General features: G+C 34.0%; 1 protein-coding gene across 1 annotated transcript in view; it reads right to left on the reverse strand.

Moving 5' to 3' along the window:
* Msh3 (mutS homolog 3) overlaps window positions 1–23,751 on the reverse strand; it is a 180,649-nt gene that overhangs the window by 19,190 nt on the left and 137,708 nt on the right. The window contains exon 20 of the mRNA XM_071612456.1: window positions 17,214–17,371. Within this exon, the coding sequence (XP_071468557.1) occupies window positions 17,214–17,371 (158 nt within the window). The remainder of the gene's footprint in view (window positions 1–17,213; window positions 17,372–23,751) is intronic.

The raw sequence follows: 23,751 nt of genomic DNA on the forward strand, positions 1-23,751 counted from the left end.
TGTGAGCTGACAAAAAAAAAAAAATCTTTAATCAACAATAAAATGCTATGATGAGGGAAATATTCTGAGTTTTCAATTCCCAGGAATTAGGAAAAAAATGTATGAACTGGATAAGATTTTAACACAGGTAGTGCACACCTGTAATCCCAGTGGCTTGAGGCTTAGGCAGGAGGATCACGAGTTCAAAGCCAGCCTCAGCAACTTAGCAAGGCCCTAAGCAACTCAGTAAGACCCTGTCTCTAAATAGAATACAAAAAGGGCTGGGGATGTGACTCAGTGGCTAAGTGCCCCTGAGTTCAATCACTGGTCCCTCTCACCCTCCAAAAAAAAAAAAAGAAGATTTTAATACAGAAGTTTAAGTCTTCTTAAGTGTTTTTGTAAAGTAATAGAGTGGTTTAGTTAAAAATTTCAGGAATTATATGTTACTCTTGGGGAAGTTATTCTTAGGCAGATATACACATATACATATAAAATGTTTGGTATATTAAAGTTTTCAAATTAGAGAGGAAAAAATGAATGATCAATCAATAAAAATTATATTAGGTGATTTGTTATTTCAGAAAAAATATGTCCTTATTTGAATTATATTCTAAAATAAGGCATATGGATTTAAAAATTTAATGGAAAAATAGAAATTACAAATATACCAAGCTAACTAGATGAAATTTAATCTTTGGATAGGTGAATAGGTGGCTTTATATACATGGTACCAAACCAAGTGTTTAGCAAAAAAACACATAATGCAAAAGTTAAAGGTAAATCAATACCTTCAATGAACATAGATGCCAAAAATCTTATTAAAATAATGGCAGTCAGGCACAATGGCATTCCAATGTAATTCCAACGACTCAGGAGGCTGAGACAGGAGGACTGCAAATTCCAAGCCAGCCTCAGCAATTCAGACCCTAAGAAACTAAGTGAAACCCTGTCTCAAAATAAAAAATGAAAAGGGCTAGGAATGTGGCTCAGTGATAAAGTGCCTCTGGGTTCAATTCCCAATGCTCCCCCACACACCAAAAAAAAAAAAAAAAAATACACACACACACACACACCAATATATATATATATACACACACACACCACATACAAAAACACACTTCCATCATCAAGTGGGTTTCATCTCAGGATACAAGGTTGGTTCAACATATGAAAATCAATAAATGCAATTCACGACATAAATAGACTTAAGGACAAGAATCACATAGATTATCTTAATAGAAAACACTGGACAAAGTCCAGCACCCGTTCATGTTTAAAACACCAGAGAAACTATGAATAGAAGAAACTTATCTCAACATTGTAAAGGCTATATATGACAAATCCAAGGCCAATATCATACTGAATTGGAAAAAACTGAGAATATTTTTTCTAAAAACAGGAACAAGACAACGATGCCAACTTTCACCACTCCTATTCAACATAATCCCTGAGACTCTAGCCAAAGCAATCAGGCAAGAGAAGGAAATTAAAGGGATAGGAAAAAGAAAAGAAGAGGTCAAATATATCTGTTTCCTAATGGCATGATCTTATGTTTAAGAGACCCCAAAAACTCCACCAGAAGATTTCTAGAGCTAGTAAATTTAGTGAAGTAACAGGATACAAGAATTGATGCATAAATCAATTGCTTTCCTATACTCCAATAACGAATTTGAACAAGAAATTAGGAAAATTATCCCATTCACAATAACCTAAAAAATAAAATAAAACACTTAGGAACTAACCTAACAAAGGAGGTGAAAGACCTCTACAAGGTAAACTACAGAACAATGAAGAAAGAAATTGAGGAAGACTTTAGAAGATGGAAAGATCTCCTATGTTCTTAAATAGGCAGAATTAATATTGTCTAAATGGCCATACTACCAAAAGCATTATATAGATTTAATGCAATCCATATCAAAATACCAATGATATTCTTCATATAACTTTAAAAAGTAGTTATAAATTCATTTGGAAAAATAAAAAAACTAGAATAGCCAAAACAACTCTGAGCAAAAAGAGAGATGCTGGAGGTATCACAATACCAGATCTCAAATTATACTACAGAGTTATAGTAACAAAAATATCATGGTTGCTACACAATCAGACATGAAAACCAATGGAATAGAAGACACAAAGACCAACTCACATAAATAGTTAATAGACAAATATGCCAAAAACATATGTTGGAGAAAAGAGCCTTTCTAACAAACGATGCTGGGGAAACTGGATATTCATATGTAGAAGAATGAAACTTGACCCCTCTCTCTCACCCTGCACAAAAGTCAACTGAAAGTGGATCAAAGACCTAAAGATTAGAACAGAACCCCTGCACCAGCTACAAGAAAATGTAGGCCCAACATTTTACCATGTTAGCACAGGAACCAACTTCCTTAACAAGACCCTTAATATGCAAGAAACAAAATAAAAAAATCAATAAGTGGGTGGCATCAATTTAAAAAGCTTTTGCACAGTAAAGGAAACCAGAGTGTGAAGAAAGCCTACAGAATGGGAGATCTTTGCAACCTGTTCCTAAGATAGGACATTAATATCCAGAATATACAAAGAACTCAAGAAAATTGCTGATATGATTTATTGTAGGAACTCAAATCATATAATATGCAAATAGCACACAGATTTATACAAATTTTAACCTATAACACTCAATTACCTAGTATATGTATATGCTAATTAATAAATATAACACATAATCCCATTTAGCATAGTTACATAAGTTTATATAATATTAATGCATAAACATGAATGGAAATGCATTGTCATATAATCATATGTGCAATATATATGATTATATTTCACATATGTATAATCATAAATATACCTGTATACCAAAACTTCTTGCTTATCAATAAATAAATGGGCAAAAGAACTAAAGAGACACTTCTCAAAAGAAAAAATACAAATGGTCAACAATTATATAAAAAAATGTTCCACATCTCTAACAATTAGGGAAATGCAAATTAAAACTGTATAGAAATTTTATCTCACTCCAGTCAGAATAATTATTAAGAATACAAATAACAATAAGTGTTGGCAAGGATGGGGGGAAAAGGATACACTCAAACATTGTTGGTAAGATTAAAAATTAGTGAAACCATTCTGGAAAGCAGTAACTTTTTGATTTCCTCAAAAAAATAGCAATGGAACCACAATGTGACCCAGCCATACCACTCCTCAGTAATATTTAAAAGAACTAAATCAGCAAAACTATAGTAATGCAGCCACATCAATGTTTATAGCAGCACAATTCACAACAGTCGAGTTATAGGACCAACCTAGGTGCCCTGCAACAGGTGAATGGATAAGAAAATATGGTATATACACAACAGAGTATTACTCAGCCAAAAAGAAGAATGAAATTATGTTATTTGCTGGTAAACAGATGGAATTGGAGACTATCACACTAAGTGAAATAAGGCAGACCCAGAAAGTCAAAGGCTGGATGTTTTCTCTGATATGCAGAAGCTAGTCCAAAACAAGAAAAAACAAAGGAGTGGGGTTTCCATCAAAATAAAAGAAAGATCAGTGGAGTAGAGGAAGGGGATTGCGGGGGAGGGAGAAGGAATGAGTTAAGGGAAGCACTGTAGAATGAATCTGACCTAACTTTCATTTATATATATATCAATCATATATATCACGTGTGTGTGTGTATGTGTGTGTGTGTATTACAGTGACTCTCGCCATTATGTATTTCCACAAGGCACTAATAAAAAAAAGAAACTATAAGTAAATAGATCAGTGGAGCAAAGAGAAGAGAAGACAGGGAGGGAGGAGCAGAGAAAAAGAGGAAGTACTGGGCCTGAATTAGAGAAAATTATATTCCATGCTTTTATAATTATGTTGAAATGAATCCTAATATTATATATAACTAAAAAGAATGAATAAAAAATAAAAAGATAACTATTAAACAAAAAAGTTACAACTATATACTGAATTTTTTTTTAAGTTGAAGGTAAGCTATAAACTGAGAAAAAAATTGTAACATATTTGACAAAGGGTTAATGTTCCCAAAATAAAGAGTCTCACAAAGCAAAACAAAATGGTGAATATTTTAAGAGAAAGATAGGAAAAGGACACAGTCAATTTGCAAAAGAAACTTGTGAAGATGTTTAAACATATAAATTCAAACAGGAATGAAGTCATATGTTGATTATCAAAGATTAAAAAGAATAATACCCACTGTTGTCAAGTGTGGGGATGGAAGGGTATTTTTATGAGATTAAGAGTTGTTACAATCTTCCAAAAGATAATATAGCAGTGTCTATTAATATATTTCATAACCCATAAATTTCACTCTAGGAATCATTATGAAATTATCCCAGATGTGCAAAAAAAATACATGCACAAATATGTTCTTAATAAGGCTATTTAATGAAAAGTTGGAAAAGCCAAATGCTCAAGAGTAAGAGAAAATATATATCATGATGAAAAACAAAGCAACTAATACAGTGGTATATTAGAATTTTTGATATTGAGAAATGATAGAAACATACTATGTCATCTCCTTGCATGATTTCCCTCCCCATGAGTATGTGTGGCTTGCTCTTAACCAACGGATAACAACAAGGTGATGGAACAATAATTCCATGATTACATGAATTATTTGTTCTCAAAACTATAATTTACTTAATACCAAATCTCTCAATACTTAACAATTTAGTGAATGTCCAAAATTGAAGTTTAAAATAAAAAAAGAACTTACTGATCATTTGTGGGAAAATTTACAAGAAACAAAAGACCTTAAATTTATAATTTCCCCTTATACTTCCATAAAAATTACAGCATCCCTGTATATTGTTGCTGAGTTTAGTCTAAAAATATAAAATTACAATACACATGATCCTAAGACACATGAGAGATTCTCAATTTTAATGGGATATTAAAAAAGTAACTTAATGTTTTCATAGAAAACTTATTACCATAATGTGAAACTTAGTAATTAAAGACTGGCACACAGCCTTGACAGTATTGACATTTTCTGCTCAGTTAAAAAACAGTATGTTAAAAAGGGATTCCAAATTTAATTTTTTATAATGACCTACTGAATGTGAAAAATGACTTTCTTATCCCACATTGTCAGTGATAAAGTCCAACCCATGCGAATAAAGTACAATTTTTAAAATGCTATCACCTATTTTGTTTTTATCCTTCTGCTTATCCAAACTCCCTTGCTTACATCTTCAAAGACTTCCTCACTGGCAAGACTAACAGATCACCCATTTGCCATCCTGCCCCTTCTTTAGATTCTGAAACTGTTGACCACCAGTTGTTGTAGATGCTTCTGACAACCCTAGCATCAAAGTCCAGACTGCCCCTCGGTCACCTTTCATCCAAGGCCTTCGTTTTCACTAAACTTTCCTATAATATTCCCTGATCTAGGAGAATGCAAGCAACAAAAAGGGACTGCTCTCCACAGGGCTCCACACTTCCCCTGATTTTTATTTTCTATGCTACATTAGCTACAAAGAATTTGGTCATTCCTTTCTTCAATGGTCCTTCTCCTTTAACAGAAGGGAAGAGCCCAATGGCAAAGAACTTGCAAAATGAGAATCAAAAAACCCTTGGTGCTGGCCAAGTTCTTAGTAATCATGCTATACTCTCATTTTAACTAATGAGATGGGATGAAAGACATTTCAGAGGTCATGTCTCTTTGCCAAGGTGACAGGGCTAATCTATGGTAGCTTCCGATTCCTGTGCTGGGATGTTTTGAGTTACTCCAATATGTCTCACGGTATTACAGGCTTTCTGATCTTAAGAAGGCCAGCCCAGATTTCAGAGGATCTTGGATGTATTTTTATTATGCAGTGATCCTGATTCTATTATTAGGCCAGTGGTTTTCAAATATCTTTTTAGCTGTGATTAAATCCTTTGTTTGAATGAAATTTTTACATAAAAACTCTGCATCACATGTAGAATGGTTTGAAAGTCACCGCATTAGGAGCCAACACAATTTCTATTACAATTCTACTTTTCCCAATTACCTGATGATAAGTTGACAACATGTCTAGCAGACACTGTAGAAATGCTGGCTCATGAACCAGTCACTGATGCTATAGGGAAGTATGTAAATTGCAACTGTAAGAATTGTTCATTGATAAAAATATTTTCTGTGAACTTCCCTCTTAATAATTGTATAGTTTATTTATCCTAGTTTGGTTACTGGAAAACTGAATAATACCTTATAACAGAAAATAGAAGCCTTACATTTACCTTATGTTCTATCCTTATTTTCTCTTTGAGTGAACATCTTTGGATAACATTCTCTCTTATCATTCTTCTATATTTTATGGGTCTCAGTAAAATGCCTGAAATAATATTTTGGAGGACAAAATTTAAAATAATTTTTAAAAGATGTTCGATAATTTCATATTAAATTGAAAATCACAAGACATTACTAGACAATGATTCTGAAATTTTTTTAAATGTTAAAAGATGTTTGAAATTTAAGGAATTCTAGGATACATGTAATTATTTGTGTATACATTCAAATGTAGTAAAAAATGGAGAAATACCTTTTCTAGGTTTTATCTTAGAGTTAGTTTGCTCTGAGTAGACAGAAGGTTACAGTTATGTGATTAAGAAAAAAAAAAATCACTGATATTTTTAGGAGTGGCGGCTGACTAATCTTTCTAATCCCCCTACTCCCTGCTTGCCTATAACCCTTATATAGGTCAACAAAGCTTAATAAAACATAAATGGAGAGAAGAAATTATTACTTTTTTGAGTCAATTTCTAAAATCAAGAATATTTTCATAAAAATTTAATTAGGAATTGTTTCATGAGATCATGACCTATGTGTTTCTCAATCAGAGCAAATGGTGGGGGGGGCTTTGTCCCTTCAAATCACTATTTCTGAGCCTTTAGCAAGGGAAATGCTAGTATAAGGGAGAAATACTGCAACAGAGGCAAATTGATTTTTTTTTTTTTTGAGAGAGAGAGAGAGAGAGAATTTTTTTTTTCACTTTTTAAATTTTTTATTGTTGGTTGTTCAAAACATTACATAGTTCTTGATATATCATATTCCACACTTTGATTCAAGTGGGTTATGAGCTCCCATGTTTACCCCATATACAGATTGCAGAATCACATCAGTTACACATCCATTGAATTACATATTGCCATACTAGTGTCTGTTGTGTTCTGCTGCCTTTCCTATCCTCTACTATCCCCCCTCCCCTCCCCTCCCCTCCCCTCTTCTCTCTCTGCCCCCTCTACTGACATTCATTTGTCCCCCTTGTATTATTTTTCCCTTTCCCCTCACTTCCTCTTGTATGTACTTCTGTATAACTCTGAGGGTCTCCTTCCATTTCCATGCAATTTCCCTTCTCTCTCCCTTTCCCTCCCACCTCTCATCCCTGTTTAATGTTAATCTTCTTCTCATGCTCTTCGACCCTACTCTGTTCTTAGTTACTCTCCTTATATCAAAGAAGACATTTGGCATTTGTTTTTTAGGGATTGGCTAGCTTCATTTAGCATAATCTGCTCTAATGCCATCCATTTCCCTGCAAATTCTATGATTTTGTCATTTTTTAATGCAGAGTAATACTCCATTGTGTATAAATGCCACATTTTTTTTTATCCATTCATCTATTGAAGGGCATCTAGGTTGGTTCCACAGTCTAGCTATTGTGAATTGTGCTGCTATGAACATCGATGTAGCAGTGTCCCTGTAGCATGCTCTTTTTAGGTCTTTAGGGAATAGACCAAGAAGGGGAATAGCTGGGTCAAATGGTGGCTCCATTCCCAGCTTTCCAAGAAATTTCCATACTGCTTTCCAAATTGGCTGCACCAATTTGCAGTCCAACCAGCAATGTACAAGTGTACCCTTTTCCCCACATCCTCGCCAGCACTTGTTGTTGTTTGACTTCATAATGGCTGCCAATCTTACTGGAGTGAGATGGTATCTTAGGGTGGTTTTGATTTGCATTTCTCTGACTGCTAGAGATGGTGAGCATTTTTTCATGTACTTGTTGATTGATTGTATGTCCTCCTCTGAGAAGTGTCTGTTCAGGTCCTTGGCCCATTTGTTGATTGGGTTGTTTGTTCTCTTACTGTCTAATTTTTTGAGTTCTTTGTATACTCTGGATATTAGGGCTCTATCTGAAGTGTGAGGAGTAAAGATTTGTTCCCAGGATGTAGGCTCTCTATTTACCTCTCTTATTGTTTCTTTTGCTGAGAAAAAAACTTTTTAGTTTGAGTAAGTCCCATTTGTTGATTCTAGTTATTAACTTTTGTGCTATGGGTGTCCTATTGAGGAATTTGGAGCCTGACCCCACAGTATGTAGATCGTAGCCAACTTTTTCTTCTATCAGACGGCGTGTCTCTGATTTGATATCAAGCTCCTTGATCCATTTTGAATTAACTTTTGTGCATGGCGAGAGAAAGGGATTCAGTTTCATTTTGTTGCATATGGATTTCCACTTTTCCCAGCACCATTTGTTGAAGATGCTATCCTTCCTCCATTGCATGCTTTTAGCCCCTTTATCAAATATAAAATAGTTGTAGTTTTGTGGATTGGTTTCTGTGTCCTCTATTCTGTACCATTGGTCCACCCGCCTGTTTTGGTACCAGTACCATGCTGTTTTTGTTACTATTGCTCTGTAGTATAGTTTGAAGTCTGGTATCGCTATACCGCCTGATTCACACTTCCTGCTTAGCATTGTTTTTGCTATTCTGGGTCGTTTATTTTTCCATATGAATTTCATGATTGCTTTCTCTATTTCTACAAGAAATGCCGTTGGGATTTTGATTGGCATTGCATTAAACCTAAAGAGAACTTTTGGTAATATCGCCATTTTGATGATGTTAGTTCTGCCTATCCATGAACAGGGTATATTTTTCCATCTTCTAAGATCTTCTTCTATTTGAGAGAGAATTTTTTAATATTTATTTTTTAGTTTTCGGCAGACACAACATCTTTGTATGTGGTGCTGAGGATCGAACCCGGGCCGCACGCATGCCAGGCAAACGCGCTACCGCTTGAGCCACATCCCCAGCCCCAAAATTGATTTTTCATATGGAATGATAAGTACTTGGAGTTTAAAATCATTAAATGAAAGCAATAGGATTCCTTGATATCAACTACTTTTTAACAAATAGTGATAAAACATATAATTCCCATTATAATATTTTTTAGGTAAAGAGCTCTGTGGGATTAAATACATTCACAGTGTTGTTCAGTCATCACCACTCTCTTCTTCTAGAACTTTTCAGAGAGAATTTCTACATCCATTAAAAAAATAACTTCCTACTTTCCCCTCTCCCAATCCCTAGTAACCTCTATTTTTATTTTCTTTTTGAATTTATTTTTGAATTTGAATTATTCTAGTATCTAAGCAGTATCTGACCTGTATATAAGAGGGTTTTAAAAATGTTAGCTTATTTTTTTTCTTTCTGAAATTGAAGATATTCCCATTTATTTCACTTTGCTAAAATGTATGCAGAATTCTATCTAGTATGGATACCTAAGCTTCTTGCTTTGGGGATATTATGTAAATTGTACAAAGGTAAAGAAAACCCTACTAAATAATAAAGTACTCTAATTTTTTAAAAAGATGGCAGATGGGAGGGTAGGAATGGGAAGGAAAGGAAAGGAGGGAAAGGGAGAGAAGAAGAGAGAGAAACCAATAAAATAAAGTTCAATAAGAGAAAGCCTTACAAAAGAATATCACTTGCTAAAAGATACGCAGATACCAAATAGTATTTGAAAGATATGAAAATGTGAAATAGTAAATCTATGAGGCACTTAAACATAACATTAGTCCATAAGGGGAATGAAAGCACAACGTACCACTATATGTGTGCATTTAAAAATACCTGGAAGAGCACAGGCCTAAACAACATGAATTTCAGGTGGCAGAATTATAGGTGACTTACATTTTTTTCCTTTTTTGAGTTTTTCTATAGTTTTAAAATTTGCACAATGAACAAGTATTACTTGTCTAACTGGAAAAATACATTATTTTTAAAAAATCAGAAATGATGCATTTAAGACCATTTTATATTATATTGTATCATTATGTTAAGACAAGGCAGAAAAACAGAAAGTACCAGGTTAAATAACCAGCTTTCTTCACAAAAATGAAGGCAAAAATAGACAAGTAAGATTATATCAAGTAAAAAGATTCTGCAGCAAAGGATGTAAGTAGAAGTGTACAAAGACAACCTACAGATTAGGAGAAATATCTGCAAGCTGTACATCCCATAAAGGGTTAATATCCAAAATACAGAGCTTAAACAATTCAATAGAAATAAAACAAAACAAACAAACAAACAAACAACAACAACAACAACAAAAACCCAATTAAAAAATTTAGACAAATGGACTGGGGTTGTGGCTCAGTGGTACAGCACTTGCCTAGCATGTGTGAGGTACTAGGTTGGATCCTCAGCACCACATATAAACAAAATGAATAAAATAAAGATCCATTAACATCTTAAAAAAAAAATGGACAAAGAATCTGAACAGATGTTTCTCAAAAGAAAACATACAAGTGGCCAAAGGATATGTGAAAAAAAATTCAACATTACTGAATCATTAGGGAAATGCAAATTAAAATTATAAAGAGATATCATTTCACACCTGTCAGAATGGCTTTCATCAAAGAGATGAAAGGTAAGTGTTGGTGAGGATGTGAAATAAAGGGAACCCTTGCACATCACTGGTGTTAATGTAAATTAGTACAGCTATTATGGAAGACTGTATGGAGACTCCTAAAAAAAAAAAAAAAAAAACTAAAATAGAATTACCATACGATCTAGCAATACCACTTCTGGGCATATACCCAAAGGATTTGAAATCATTTTTAAAGAGATGCCTACTGTGCCAGCACTCATATTAATGCCCATGTAATGGTTATGCTAGCTAACCATCAGTGATGAATGGATAAAGAAAATGTGGCATATCATTCACCTTTAGAATGAAGGAAATTCTATTATTTGTGACCATGTAGATAGATAGAATTGAAGAACATAATGCTAGGTAAAAAAAAAAGTAAGAATACTACATGCTCTCAGTTACATGTGAAATTCAAAACAATTAAACTCATAGATACAGTGTTGAGTGGTGGTTATAGAGGCTAAAATAGGCAAGGAAAGATGGATGGCCACAGTACAAAATCTGCCTAGTGGCATATACCTGTAATATCAGTGTCTTGGGAGGCTATAGGAAGAGGATCTCAAGTTAAAGATCAGCCAGCCTCAGTCACTTAGTGAGGCTTTAAATAACTTATGGAGACCCTATCTCAAAAAGGGGAGGGGGGGTTGTGGTTGTAGTTCATTGGTAAAGTGCCCTCGGTTCATTCCCACTATCATTTAAAAAAGGGGGGGGGGGGTACAGAATCTTAAATGAGAAATATGGATTTTTTTTCGTTCTACTGAACAGCGTGGTGAATACAGTTAATAATAAAGTACTGCACAGTTCAAAATTGTTAAATGAGTAAATCTTAAGTGCTCTCATCTAAAAAAACCAAGTATTTGAGGTGATGGATATGTTAACTAGCTTGATTTCATGACTATGCATTGTATTCATAAATCAGAAAATCATTTTATACCCCATACATTTATACAACTTAAAGTTGTTAATTTACAATGATATAAAAATCCTAATGTAGAACAAAAATATTTTCAGAAAAAAATAAACAAAATTTCTTAATTTTAGGTGGTTTTTTTTTTTTTTTTGGTAATACTAGGGATCAAACCCAGGACCTTACATATGCTAGACAAGTACTTTACCACTGTGTCACAACTCCACAGGCCCTCTTAATTTTGTTACTATTACTTTACATATTTCTATTATAAATAAACTTTCCTTATCTTAAAAAAGAAAATATACAAGTGGCAAATAAGCATATGAAAAGATGTTCCAAATCATGTCATCATGGAAATGCAAATCAAAACAAGATACTACTATACCCTTAGTAAAATGGCTGAAGTCCAGAACACCAAGTGCTGATGAGGCTATGGAGAAATAGGAACTCTCATTCATTGCTGGTGACAGTTCAAAATGGTACAACCATTTTAGAGAATAGTTTGGTAGTTTGTTTTTTTAACAAAACTAAACATAGTTATCCTATGACCCTTGCTCTTCATTATTTACCAAAAGGAGTTAAAAACTTATGCCCACATAAAAACCTACACCTGGATGTTTACATGTTTACACTTTATTCAAAATTGCCAAAACTTAGAAGCGACCATGATATCCTTTAGCAGGTGAATGGACAAGTATGCTGTGGTAATCTGGACAATGGACTATTATCCAACACTGAAAAGAAATGAATTACCAAGCCCCAAAGATATGGTGGGAACTTAAATGTTTATTACTAGTGAAGGAAATCTATGTAGCAAAAAGGCTATACAATGTACAATTCCAATTATCTGACATTTTGAAAAGGCAAAACTATGAACACAACTTAAAAGGATTAGTGGTTACCAGCAGTTGGGGAGAGGGAGGAGTGAATAAGTAGAACACAGAGGATTTTAGGGTGGTGTCCCTGTTGACTCTCAAATCCACAAATGTACAACACTAAGAGGGAGTACAGCCTTTGTGTAAACTATGGACTTGGAACAATGATATGTCAATGTAGTTTCATCAACTGTAACAAAGGAACTACACTGGCAGTAGATGCTGATCATGAGGAAGGCTAACACGGACAGGAACGGGAACATGGTGAAATCTCTACACCTTCCTCTTAATTTTGATGTGAACTTAAAACTGCTCCCAAAACGTAAAAATTTCAAAAATAATGGAATTCATAGAGTCCCCTCTTCATCATACCCACTCTAACAGTTATGTGGGGAGTGAGGGGGTCTCTATTCAGAGGTTTTGCCTGGGATCTGAATTTAAAACAAAAAAACAAATTTTCAGGTGACTTTGATCACATAATAGACAATATATACAACTACATCTCCTCGAAAACATGACAAGAGATATCTCATGTTTACTACACATAGCTACAGGAACTAAATAAACCACAGGCATTCATAAGGCGACATTTCTGATGCCAATAAAATTATAACAACTTACTCATTTAGTAAAATGTCAATTGTCATGTGGTTTTGAATGGGAATATTTATTACCAGTTTCTTCTGATTTGCACTGATTCAAGTCGATTTCTTTCTGTCTTCAAAGAGTATATTTTGAATAGAGTACAAATACTTCATAATAGGTGCTCAATAAATATTTGCTGAATTAAACTAAATTGAACAAATTAGTTATTCTCCACACAGTCAAAAGCAAACATTTAAAATAATTTAATTTAAGCACTTGAGTGACTATATTACCTTTCGATTCTATTTCAAGATAAATATCCTAGTGCCATTCTAAGTACACTACAGTCCCTGAAGCTGGCAGCCAAAAGAAGAAATTTATTTGGGGAGCACAGCATGAAAACTGTTGACTACCGGCCAGTTAATGCAAATGTCCCTTTCTTCCAACATTCAGTTAGCATAAAATAAAAATAATTGTTGCTAACAGAACCAATGTTTTGAGTTTTCACGTGACTTTCTACCCAAACCTAATAATTCATTGCCTTTCTAAAACTTGATTACTGAGTCTAAAAATGTTGCATGAGGCTTAAGTTTGCATTCATCAGGATAGGAAACGACAGGTCTTATCTCAGTTATGCACTCAAAAGATGTTAATGATCTTCAGAAATATGCACCTAGAAATATTTCACTCACGAGTGCATATATCACCATACACCAATATAAATGTATCACTTAGAGCCAAATATATGTTTGCCAAAATGCTACCTCAAAAAAAAAAAAATCTTATTCAGGCTGAGGTCGTGACTCAGTGGTAGAGCACTTGCCTAGCATGTGTGAGGACTGGATTCTCAGCACCACATATAAATAAATAAAATAGAGGTCTATTGACAACTAAAAAAAATATTAAAAGAAAAAAATTTTAAAAATCTTATTCAGGAAAAAGCTCATGATGTGACAATATTCAGAAAGAAGATCCTTAACTTTTTCTCTATATACACCTTTTCATCTATCCACTATTTCTTATAGTATATTACATGGCACACAGTAGGCATTAAATGAATAATTATGGAACCTACAAAATTTAAATCTAGTATTCTAAATGTCCAGTTAATAAAACAAATAAAAATAATTTAATGATACTTTGGAGCCTACTCTTATGTGAATATCTCATTCTGCTAGATTTTAATATTTTTCCATTGACTACAAACAGGATTTTTGAATAGCAAGTGATTAAAGTGATTTAGAATAGCAACATATTTCTAATGGAAGAATTATAAGGAACATGAAATTAATATTATAACACAAACAAGTAGGTTCTCAAATTTGAGATAGAAATTTTAGCATGATATTTTAAAATGTTCTTGGGTATTGCCTTAAAGATTCCAATTAAAAAGATGGGTTCAAGTTTAGAAAGGACCATTTTTAACAAGCATATATTCTAAGAATCACACTAGAGAAATAGTCCTTTGTAAAAAGAAGGGGAAACAAAACCAAATTTGTTTCCATACCTGAGCCTTGAATTTAGCTCTTTCTGTCTTGGCAGATGAGACAAAAAGGAATTAAAGAGGAAGAAACCATTGGCTAATAACAGGAAGCCTGGCAGTTTGTCAAGGAACGCCAATAAATTACTTCAAATCTTTTTTGTAAATAGGCACAGTATGCACATGGAGAGAAAAAAATACCCGAGCATTAACAACAACAACAACAAGAATCTACCAGATGGCACTTCATGTAAAGGACAGTAAATAATAGAAACAAAAATGTCCTTACGAGCAATCTGGAGAATCTATAGAAACATCATCAAAGGGTATTTTCTTATTCTAATTTAATTTTAAGCATGAGGACAAACTTTTACACACTGCTGATTCTAAACTGGTATGGCCTCCTTGGAGAACATGAAAGATGCATGTTCCTTACAATCCAGCAATTCTGCTTCTGGATATAACCTAGATTCAGAAAAACCCACTTATGTGCCCTAGGAGACACATACAAGACAAGTGCCAGTATTGTTTATATTTGTAAGAAATTGTAATCATGGTGAATAATAGTCAAGGAATAGGGCAAACTGTGGTGTATGCATACAATGGAATATAATAATTAGGAAAAAATTAATGAACTAGAAGTATATATACCCATAAAGATGAATTTCATAAATATAACACTGAGGGGAGGAAACCATTTGAAGAAGAATAGTGTGATACAGAACACATAAACACACACCAAATGCATTATTTCAAAAACATACTTTTGAGGTAAAAATATAGAGAAATTCATGGGATGATACCAAAGTCAAGGACAAACGGTTAGTTATTCTGAATGGGGTACAGGGCAATGGGATTAGGGAGGATTAGGGATTTAATTGTATCAGTAATGCTTTATTCCTTTAGAAGGGTCATAGATACAGAGGGGAATGTTAGATGTCTGAATTATTTAATAATAAATGAAAACTATAAGGGGATAATATTAAACTATATCCTAGTAAAATCCTAGGGCCATATGTAATATGATTCACGCAGATTCCTTCCCAATGATAACAAGTGGATAGTAGGGGAAAGAGGAATGGACAGGGAACATGCCCTGTATACTAGAAAGCAGCCCTCAACAGATTAAGGAGATCAAAGAATGTCTGTACTGTAGAGACACTGAAGCCCTTAAAAAGCAGGAGACTAATCTACATAAACTGATAGGGAAATATGGGCCCCACATATTAAAAAACAAAAGCAAGTTACACAATAGTAATGCTTAGTGTGATCACATTTTAAAAAGAAAAGGTTTACGTATCCTTGTAAACTCATCTACTTAGCTAAGACCAAATGTGGCTTTTCTTTTAGATTTCACCTTACCTAACCTTTCAGTGCTGCTGGCCACCGCCGCTGTCTCTTCCTCTTCCTCCTCTTCCTCCTTCTCCTTTTTTTTTTACAATACTGGGAATTGAACCCAGGGCCTGGCACATGCTAGGCAAATAAATGGTCACCATTGAGCCACATCTCTAGTCCCATCTTCTTCCTCCTTAAAGCACTCTTTCCCCTGCCCCCGACACCATCACTGTAATGTCCTTGGTTTTCTCCTATCTCTCTGGCTACTACTCCTCTGTGGTTTTTCAAGCTTCTCTTCTAATGTAGCTATGAAATCTCAGCAGTTCTAAGAGTCAGTCTTGAAACATCATTCTCCATTATCCTCTCTGCCAAAATGATCTCATGTACACTCAGAACTTCTATCATCATTTAACATGAAGAGGGATGGCAACAAATATATTGTTACCTTTGACTTTTCCCTCTGAACTCTATCTAGCTGCACACACAGCAGCTCTCCTTGAATGTCTGCAAGTAATTCTAATATATACATATGGAGGAGGCCTTTTGGAAGAAATATGGTTAGATGAGCTCATGAGAATGTTCCCCTTTTTGATGGAATTGGTAGCTATGCAAGAAGAGGAAGATAGACATAAGATAAAATTCCCCTATACTCTCTCACCAAGTGATGCCTTATCCCCTGCCCCAAGACATCCCAGCTCCACAACTTTAAGAAATAAATTTATTTTTCTTTATAAATTATCCACTCTGTAGTATTCTGTTTTAGCAGCAGAAAAGAGACTAAGACCCTCTACCAGTACATGCCAGGATTCTCCACCCAGATGCACAAACCACTGTCACCTCTAACATTGTCAGCCACCACACCCCCATCTATCAGAGTCCTATTGATTTATTTCCTGAATATCTTTCAAATGTGACTCCTTTCCACTTAAATTAGCCACACAAACTTAGTCCAAACTACCAATTATCTCACCCAGACTACTTCACTGGGCTACTGATTAAGACACTCTGATCCATTTAGTTCTTCCTCAATACATTTTCCAGATTTCAGCCAATGCAGACATGATCCTACCCCAAGTATTAACAAACACTTATATTCTGCTTAATAACTCTATTTCTTCCTAACCACCTTTGGGAAGAAATATTGCCTGAGATGATTTTTCTCCTTTTCATTTTCCCTTCTTTCTCTATTAAATTTGTAACTCTAATACCATAACAAAAATTAAAATAACTGAAAAAAAAAAAAAAAAAAAAAAACACTGGGCAAAATGGCCTGCTATGTCTCTTCTGGTATTAAGATACATGATTAAATGATTTAAGCTACTCAGCTCTGATTATTTTGAAAACACACATAAAAAGAAAATTCATGTGAGTTTGATTTATTTTCAGAGGTATATTTAATAAAACTAGTATTTTTACCTTGTAAAAATGCCATCCACAATCCCAATTGTTGCCTCCTCTGCAGGAACATAGGAGCCAATCTGAGCCATGATAGTAATCAATGCGACTTGTTTTATGTAGGAGCTCTTTCCACCCATATTTGGTCCAGTGATTATCATTACTCTTTCTGAGTCCTCCTGAAATCAAAAAGGAATTTCACTTATAATACCAGAAGGATTTTTATGTAATATCCATAATTTATCCCATAAATGGGAATTCATTGGGTAAAACATTCCTTTGTGACATTTAAATATGTTACTGTATAACCCATTTGCCATTGTTATAACAAAATGTCTTAGCTGGGTAATCTGTAAAGGAAAGAGGTTAATTTAGTTCACAGTTCTGGAACCTCAAAGAGCATGGCATTGACTTCTTCTCAGGTCTGGTGAGGGCCTCATAGTGGACAGGATCACCATGGTGAGAGCAAAAGCCAGAGGGATCTTATCACAAGACAGGAAGCCAGAGACTGGTAGGGGCCAAATCTCTTTTTATAACTAACAGATCATTCTTGTGTGAGTTAACTCATTCCATGAGACCAGTATTAACCTATTCTGAGAACAACAGCCTCACTGGCCTAATTACCTAACATTTGGCCTCACTTCTTATTTTTGGTGCTGGAGGTTGAACCCAGGGCTTATATATATTAAATAAGTGCTCCACCACTGAGCTGTACCCCCTGCTGCTCAGCCCCATCTCTTAAAGCTTCCACTGCTTCTTATATCACCACTCTGGGGTCAATGGTTCCAATGCAGGAACTTTTGGGAAACAATAACATCCAATCAGCAATACATATCACAATAAATACCAGCCTGAACAACGCTATTGCAGAAAAGTGAATTCTTAGTACACATAGCTGTTTCAAGGTATTAAAAAAGGAAATAAAGAGAAAGCTGAACTCATCAGACATTCTTTAATCTGCCTATCTGAGTGTTCTTCATATTGCTTTTATTTAAAATCTGTCAGTTTCCATCTGTCCATCTTAAAACTATAAGCATTAGTGTCACAAGCCGTCCATGGGTTGTGTGTAGGTCACCACACATGGAAGCCTAGTGGGATCGAAACACCTGGTGTCTGGGAATGACCAGTGGACATTTTCTCTAGTCAACTGCCCAGAGACATTGTGAATTTCTATTCCGCTCTGCCATGACCCACACAGCACCTGAGATGGGTGTACACCTGCCAAGATGCCAATCAACCTGCTGACTGCAGGACATCAGGAAGCAAGACTCTACCCTTGAAACCTTACCCCTGTCTTTGATGTACCCCTTAAATAAACCACAGGAGCCATCTTTCCTTTGTCTGGTTCCAGCTATTGTGTGGACTGGATGTATCAAGAGCTTCACTTTTCTAAATACATTTCTGACTCTTTGTGTTTTGTTCTTCATTAATTATTTTAGTCTTTAAGTTTTCAGGTGGCTTACATCCTCCTCGGCAGAAAAACAAACCCTCCAATGAGATGCTGGCTGTGGCCTCTGTTACATTATAACTAGAATAAAATCTATTCTGTGCTTATATAATTATGTCAAAATGAATTCTACTGTCATGTATAACTAAATAGAACCAATAAATAAATTAAAAGAAAGAAAAAACTATAGGTATTACATATCCAATTGCCCAAAACCATATTTTGGGTTAGTAGTACATAGATTTTTCAGTCATAGGTAGAAGACTATTAAAAGAAATTTACAACATCAATTCTAGATGTGAGTTTTGTCAGTACTTAATTATTCATTGGCATTTTACCAAAATATATGGCAGAGGCAGATGAGCTACAGCTCTTAGATGACCTAATTTTCTACCTTCCTTGTATTAATCGATTATAGCACATACCATGTATAGATTCTGCTAAGGGAGTTTGTCCAACTGCAGCCCTCTGCAGAGAAGTTATCCCAAGGCACCCATACTCTATGCTATGTGAACCCATACCTTGGCCACACCTACCTAGTCCAACTTTTGACTGGTTAATGAGTCTAGAATAAAAGCTCTTCTCAGAATAGGCCAATTAAACACTCCCTTAGAAGTTAACTGGAAACTATAGAAAGATTCAATCAGCTAATAAGTGCATCAGAGATTGTAAGGCATCACAGAACAGGCCACAAGGCACTGGAAGATATTACATCTCAGCACTTTGGGGGAGGGGGCAATTCATCCCTAAAGCTAATAAGCCACACATTCGCATTTTCCCTGATGTCAAACTGTACTAGGGATGCTGTTCTTCCTGTGTAATTTCTTCTCTTGTAGCAACATGTGGCATAATGAATCTCCACTAATGGAACTTGAGTGAATCAGAAAGAGCCTAGAATAGTAAGAAAAGGGAAGGAAGTTTGGTATGAGAATGGTGAAACTAATGATAAAAAATAAAATGAATTCTGCAGAGATTTAAAAAATAATAAACCTATGAATAAACAACCACATACCTGGTATAACTAAGTACTTTTAAATTTTTAAATAAAGCTAATATTTATTTTTTAAAAATGGCAAAATGATACCAAAAGGGAGAATCTAATAATACTGTATTTAAAAAATTAAACCTGTAATTGAAGCCCTTTCACCAAAAAATCTCTAAACCAGCTAACATCCCCACTAAGTTCTTGAAAACATTTAAGAAATAGCACTAATATTACAAAAAAAATTCTAGATAATAGAACAAGAGGAAATTCTTCCCAAATCATTTCATAAGGCCAATCAATATAATATAGATACCAAAGCCTGACAGGAACTTTACAAGAAAGAAAAATTTAAGACTAATTTTACCTATAAATATAAAAAGCAAAATCCCTTAATAAAATTTTAATAAGCAAATACCAGGTATAGAGCTTCTAAGAAATACAAGGTTGGTTGATTAGTTTAATATTCAAAAGCCAATCAATAGAATTTGCTGCACTAACAGAATAAGGAAATTATCTGATGATCTTTAATGATACAGAGAAAGCATTAAAGTTCAACATTTACTAGTGAAAAGAATAAGATAAAGATACAAAAGGTACAAGAATTGGAAAGATAATAATGAAACTATTATTATTCATATGGTTGTATTCCCAAAAAGAAATTTACAAAAATGATTAGAACTGATAAATGAATTTAGTGAAATCAAATTAGATACAAGTTCAGTATTCAAAAGTCAACTTTAACCTCTACATTTTAGCACTAAGTAATTAAAAATAAATATATTTTAATCAAACAATTTACCAAAGTATCAAAATAAGTCAAATATCTAGGAATAAACCTAACAGATGAATAAGATCGTTATACAGAAAGCTATAAAACTATTATGGAAGGAAATAAAAGAATATCTAATTAAATGAAGTAGGATACTGTGTTCATGAATTGGAAGGCTCAATATTGTAATGCTATACAATTAGTAATGCTATACTAATTAATAATGCTAAAATAATTAATGTTATAGCAGTGGAAGAGAACAGAATCTAGAAATAGATTGGCATGTATATCATTCCTTGATTATAACAAAGATGACAATGCTGCTCTGACAAAGGACGGTCTTTTTGATGACTTGGGTTGGGTCAAAGAATGTCTATACTGAAAAATATGAACTCTTGATTCTCTATCTTACTTAGTAAACAAAAATCAATTCCAGATAGATGATAGGTTTGAAATACAGAAACAAATATTAGGGCTATCAAAACAATAACATATGATTCTGATGTAAGCAACAACTTCTTAAACAGATCTTCTTAAACAGGACTATAAAGGAGAAGACTGAAAAATTGGAGTATGTTAAATAAGGAAGTTACGTTTATAAATGGTACCATTTAATAGACTGAAAATCTAAAGAACAGAAGGTACCATTACATTATGTATTTTCCAAGTACTTGAATCATACATATATGTGCAAATATTATATATAAATCAAAAGAAAAAACTAAAAAGAAAATGACAAAAGAAGATATACAAATGGTCGCTAGTAATATGCAAAAGTGTCCAACTTCAATAATCATTAGGAAAGTGAAAGTACAAATCCAATCATAAAAAGATACCACAACTCCATGTGTACAGCTAAAGTTTAAAAACAAAAATTGTCAATGTAATAGTTTTGGCAAAGATGTTGGGGAAATAAATTGTATGTCATTTTGAAAAACCTTAGAGAAGAAAAAAACCAAAAACCTTAGCAGTATCTACTAAAACTTAAAACAGATATAGCTAAAGAATTGTGCTCCTAAGCACATCTTAAACAGAAATGTAAATGATAAATAACAAAAGGTAAGTGAAAGATTGTTCACAGCATTACTTTTCAAAATAGCCTCAAATTGCAAATAATTCCAATGTTTATCAACAGTGAAACAGATAAACTGTGATATATTCATACAAAGAATTCTATATGACAATGGAAATAAACTACATGGAAAATCTGTGAATGACTCACACAAAAACAATGTTGGGGCAGGTTGGGGCTGTGGCTCATTGGTAGAGAACTTGCCAGCACATGTGAGGTACTGGGTTTGATCCCCAGCACCACATAAAAAAATAAATAAAATCAAGTTATTGTATCCATCTATAACTAAAAATATTTTTTAATGTTGGATCAAAAAAATACACAGTATATATTGTATGTTTCTATTTTTACAAAGCTCAAAAACAGACAAAACTAAAATATGGTAAAATAAATTAGGACAACAATACCTTAAGGGAGCAAGGAGGTACTCAAAGGAACTCCCCCGACCAGAAGGGGCACCATTTCTACTCTACTGTTCTATTTCTGGATTTGGATGTTGGACACTTGAGTAACTTTGTAAAAACTGACCAAGCTGGATACCTACAATCTGTGCATGTTATATTTCAATAAAGGTTAGTTTTGAATGGAAATGATGTCATTCTCACAAATTAATCTAAAAAGCAATATAATTCCAGAAGCTAATTCTGAAATTTATTTGATGGAGAAAAAAATCAAGGAAAAGTCAATACAATTTTGAAGAAGTACAACTGGGAGGGAGACTTTATTATTAAGCTATAGGAAATAAAAATTGTGATACAACTTTAGAAAAATGCGGACAGAGCAGTCACAGAAAGCCCACTAACCAAATCTATAGATACCACTCTGGTGCATGTCATCAGTGGTGGGATTACAAGTCAGCCAAAAAAGATGCAATATTCAATAAACAATGGTGGGACAACTGGGTATCCAAATGGAAAAGGAGCAAGTAACTCTCACACAAAGTCCCCCAAGTCAAATCTTAATGGATGAAGGAACTAAATGTGAAAAGTAAAACTTAAAACTTTTAGAAGAAAACATAGAAGATTAGATTAATAACATCAAAATAGAGAATGATTTATTGAATAAAATAGAAAAATAATACAATTCTGTCCTCAGATACACATTAAAGAGAAATGTAATGATGCTTAACAAAAGATAAGTAAATGATTGTTCACACCAGTACTTCACATAATCGCCTCAAACTGGAAGTAACACAAATGTACAACAGCATCAATAGAAATTATAAAATCTGATATAGTTACAGTGAATTCTTTGACTGGAAAACACGTAAATCATAAAGGGAAATCATTGTCAAAAGAAATCACCAAACAAAAAATAAAAAGGCATACAACAAGCTAATAATATCCTGAATATAAAAGTAACTCCTACCTATTAATGACACTAAAACCAAACCAACGGAACAATGGGCAAAGGATAAGAATAGGATATTTGATGAGAAAGAAACACAAAAGACCAAAAAGCATATTAATAATCAGGGAAAGGAAAATGTAATCAGCAGCATTGTTCAAGAGTCCCACAAGCAATTGCTTACTTATCTGAAAGAACACTGGGTAAGCATCCAAAGGAAACAAACTCAGTATGTTGAAGGGACATTTGCACTCTCATATGCATTGCTACGTTATTCACAATAGCCAAAAAGTGGAAACGACCTAAGTGTCCATCAACTGGTGAATGGATAAAGACAATGTGCTACATTTACACAATGAAATACCACTTGGTCATTAAAAAGGATGAAATCCTGTCATCTGTGGCAATGTGAATAGAACTGGAGGTCACTATGTTAAGTGAACTAAGCCAGGTACCAAAATCACACTTATATGTGGAATCTAAAAATGCTGACCTCACTGAAATTGTGAATAGGATGGTAGTTGCCAAAGGCTGGGAACAGTAATAGTACTATGTATTTCAACAAGCTAGAAGAAAAGATTTTGGATGTTTTCACCATAAAGAAATGATAAATATTTGAGGAGACAGACATGTTTACCCTGATTTAAACATTACACAATGTACAAATGTATCAAAACATCTCACATGGTCCATCAATATGTATAATTTTTATGTTTTTATGTATCAATTAAAAATAAACTTAAATGGATGGAAACCGAGAATATCATGCTAAGTGAAATAAGCCAGACTCAGAAAAATCAAGGGTCAAATGCTTTCTCTCATTATGTGGAATCTAGAGCCAAATAAGGGAAAGAAGGCAATGGTGGGGGATGGATCAGAAATAATTATACAGGGATGATCAGTGGGGTAGAAGATAGAGAATGAGAGGGAGAGAGGAAG

This window comes from Marmota flaviventris, chromosome 5 (assembly GCF_047511675.1).
Source record: "Marmota flaviventris isolate mMarFla1 chromosome 5, mMarFla1.hap1, whole genome shotgun sequence".
In the NCBI taxonomy this organism is placed as follows: domain Eukaryota; kingdom Metazoa; phylum Chordata; class Mammalia; order Rodentia; family Sciuridae; genus Marmota; species Marmota flaviventris.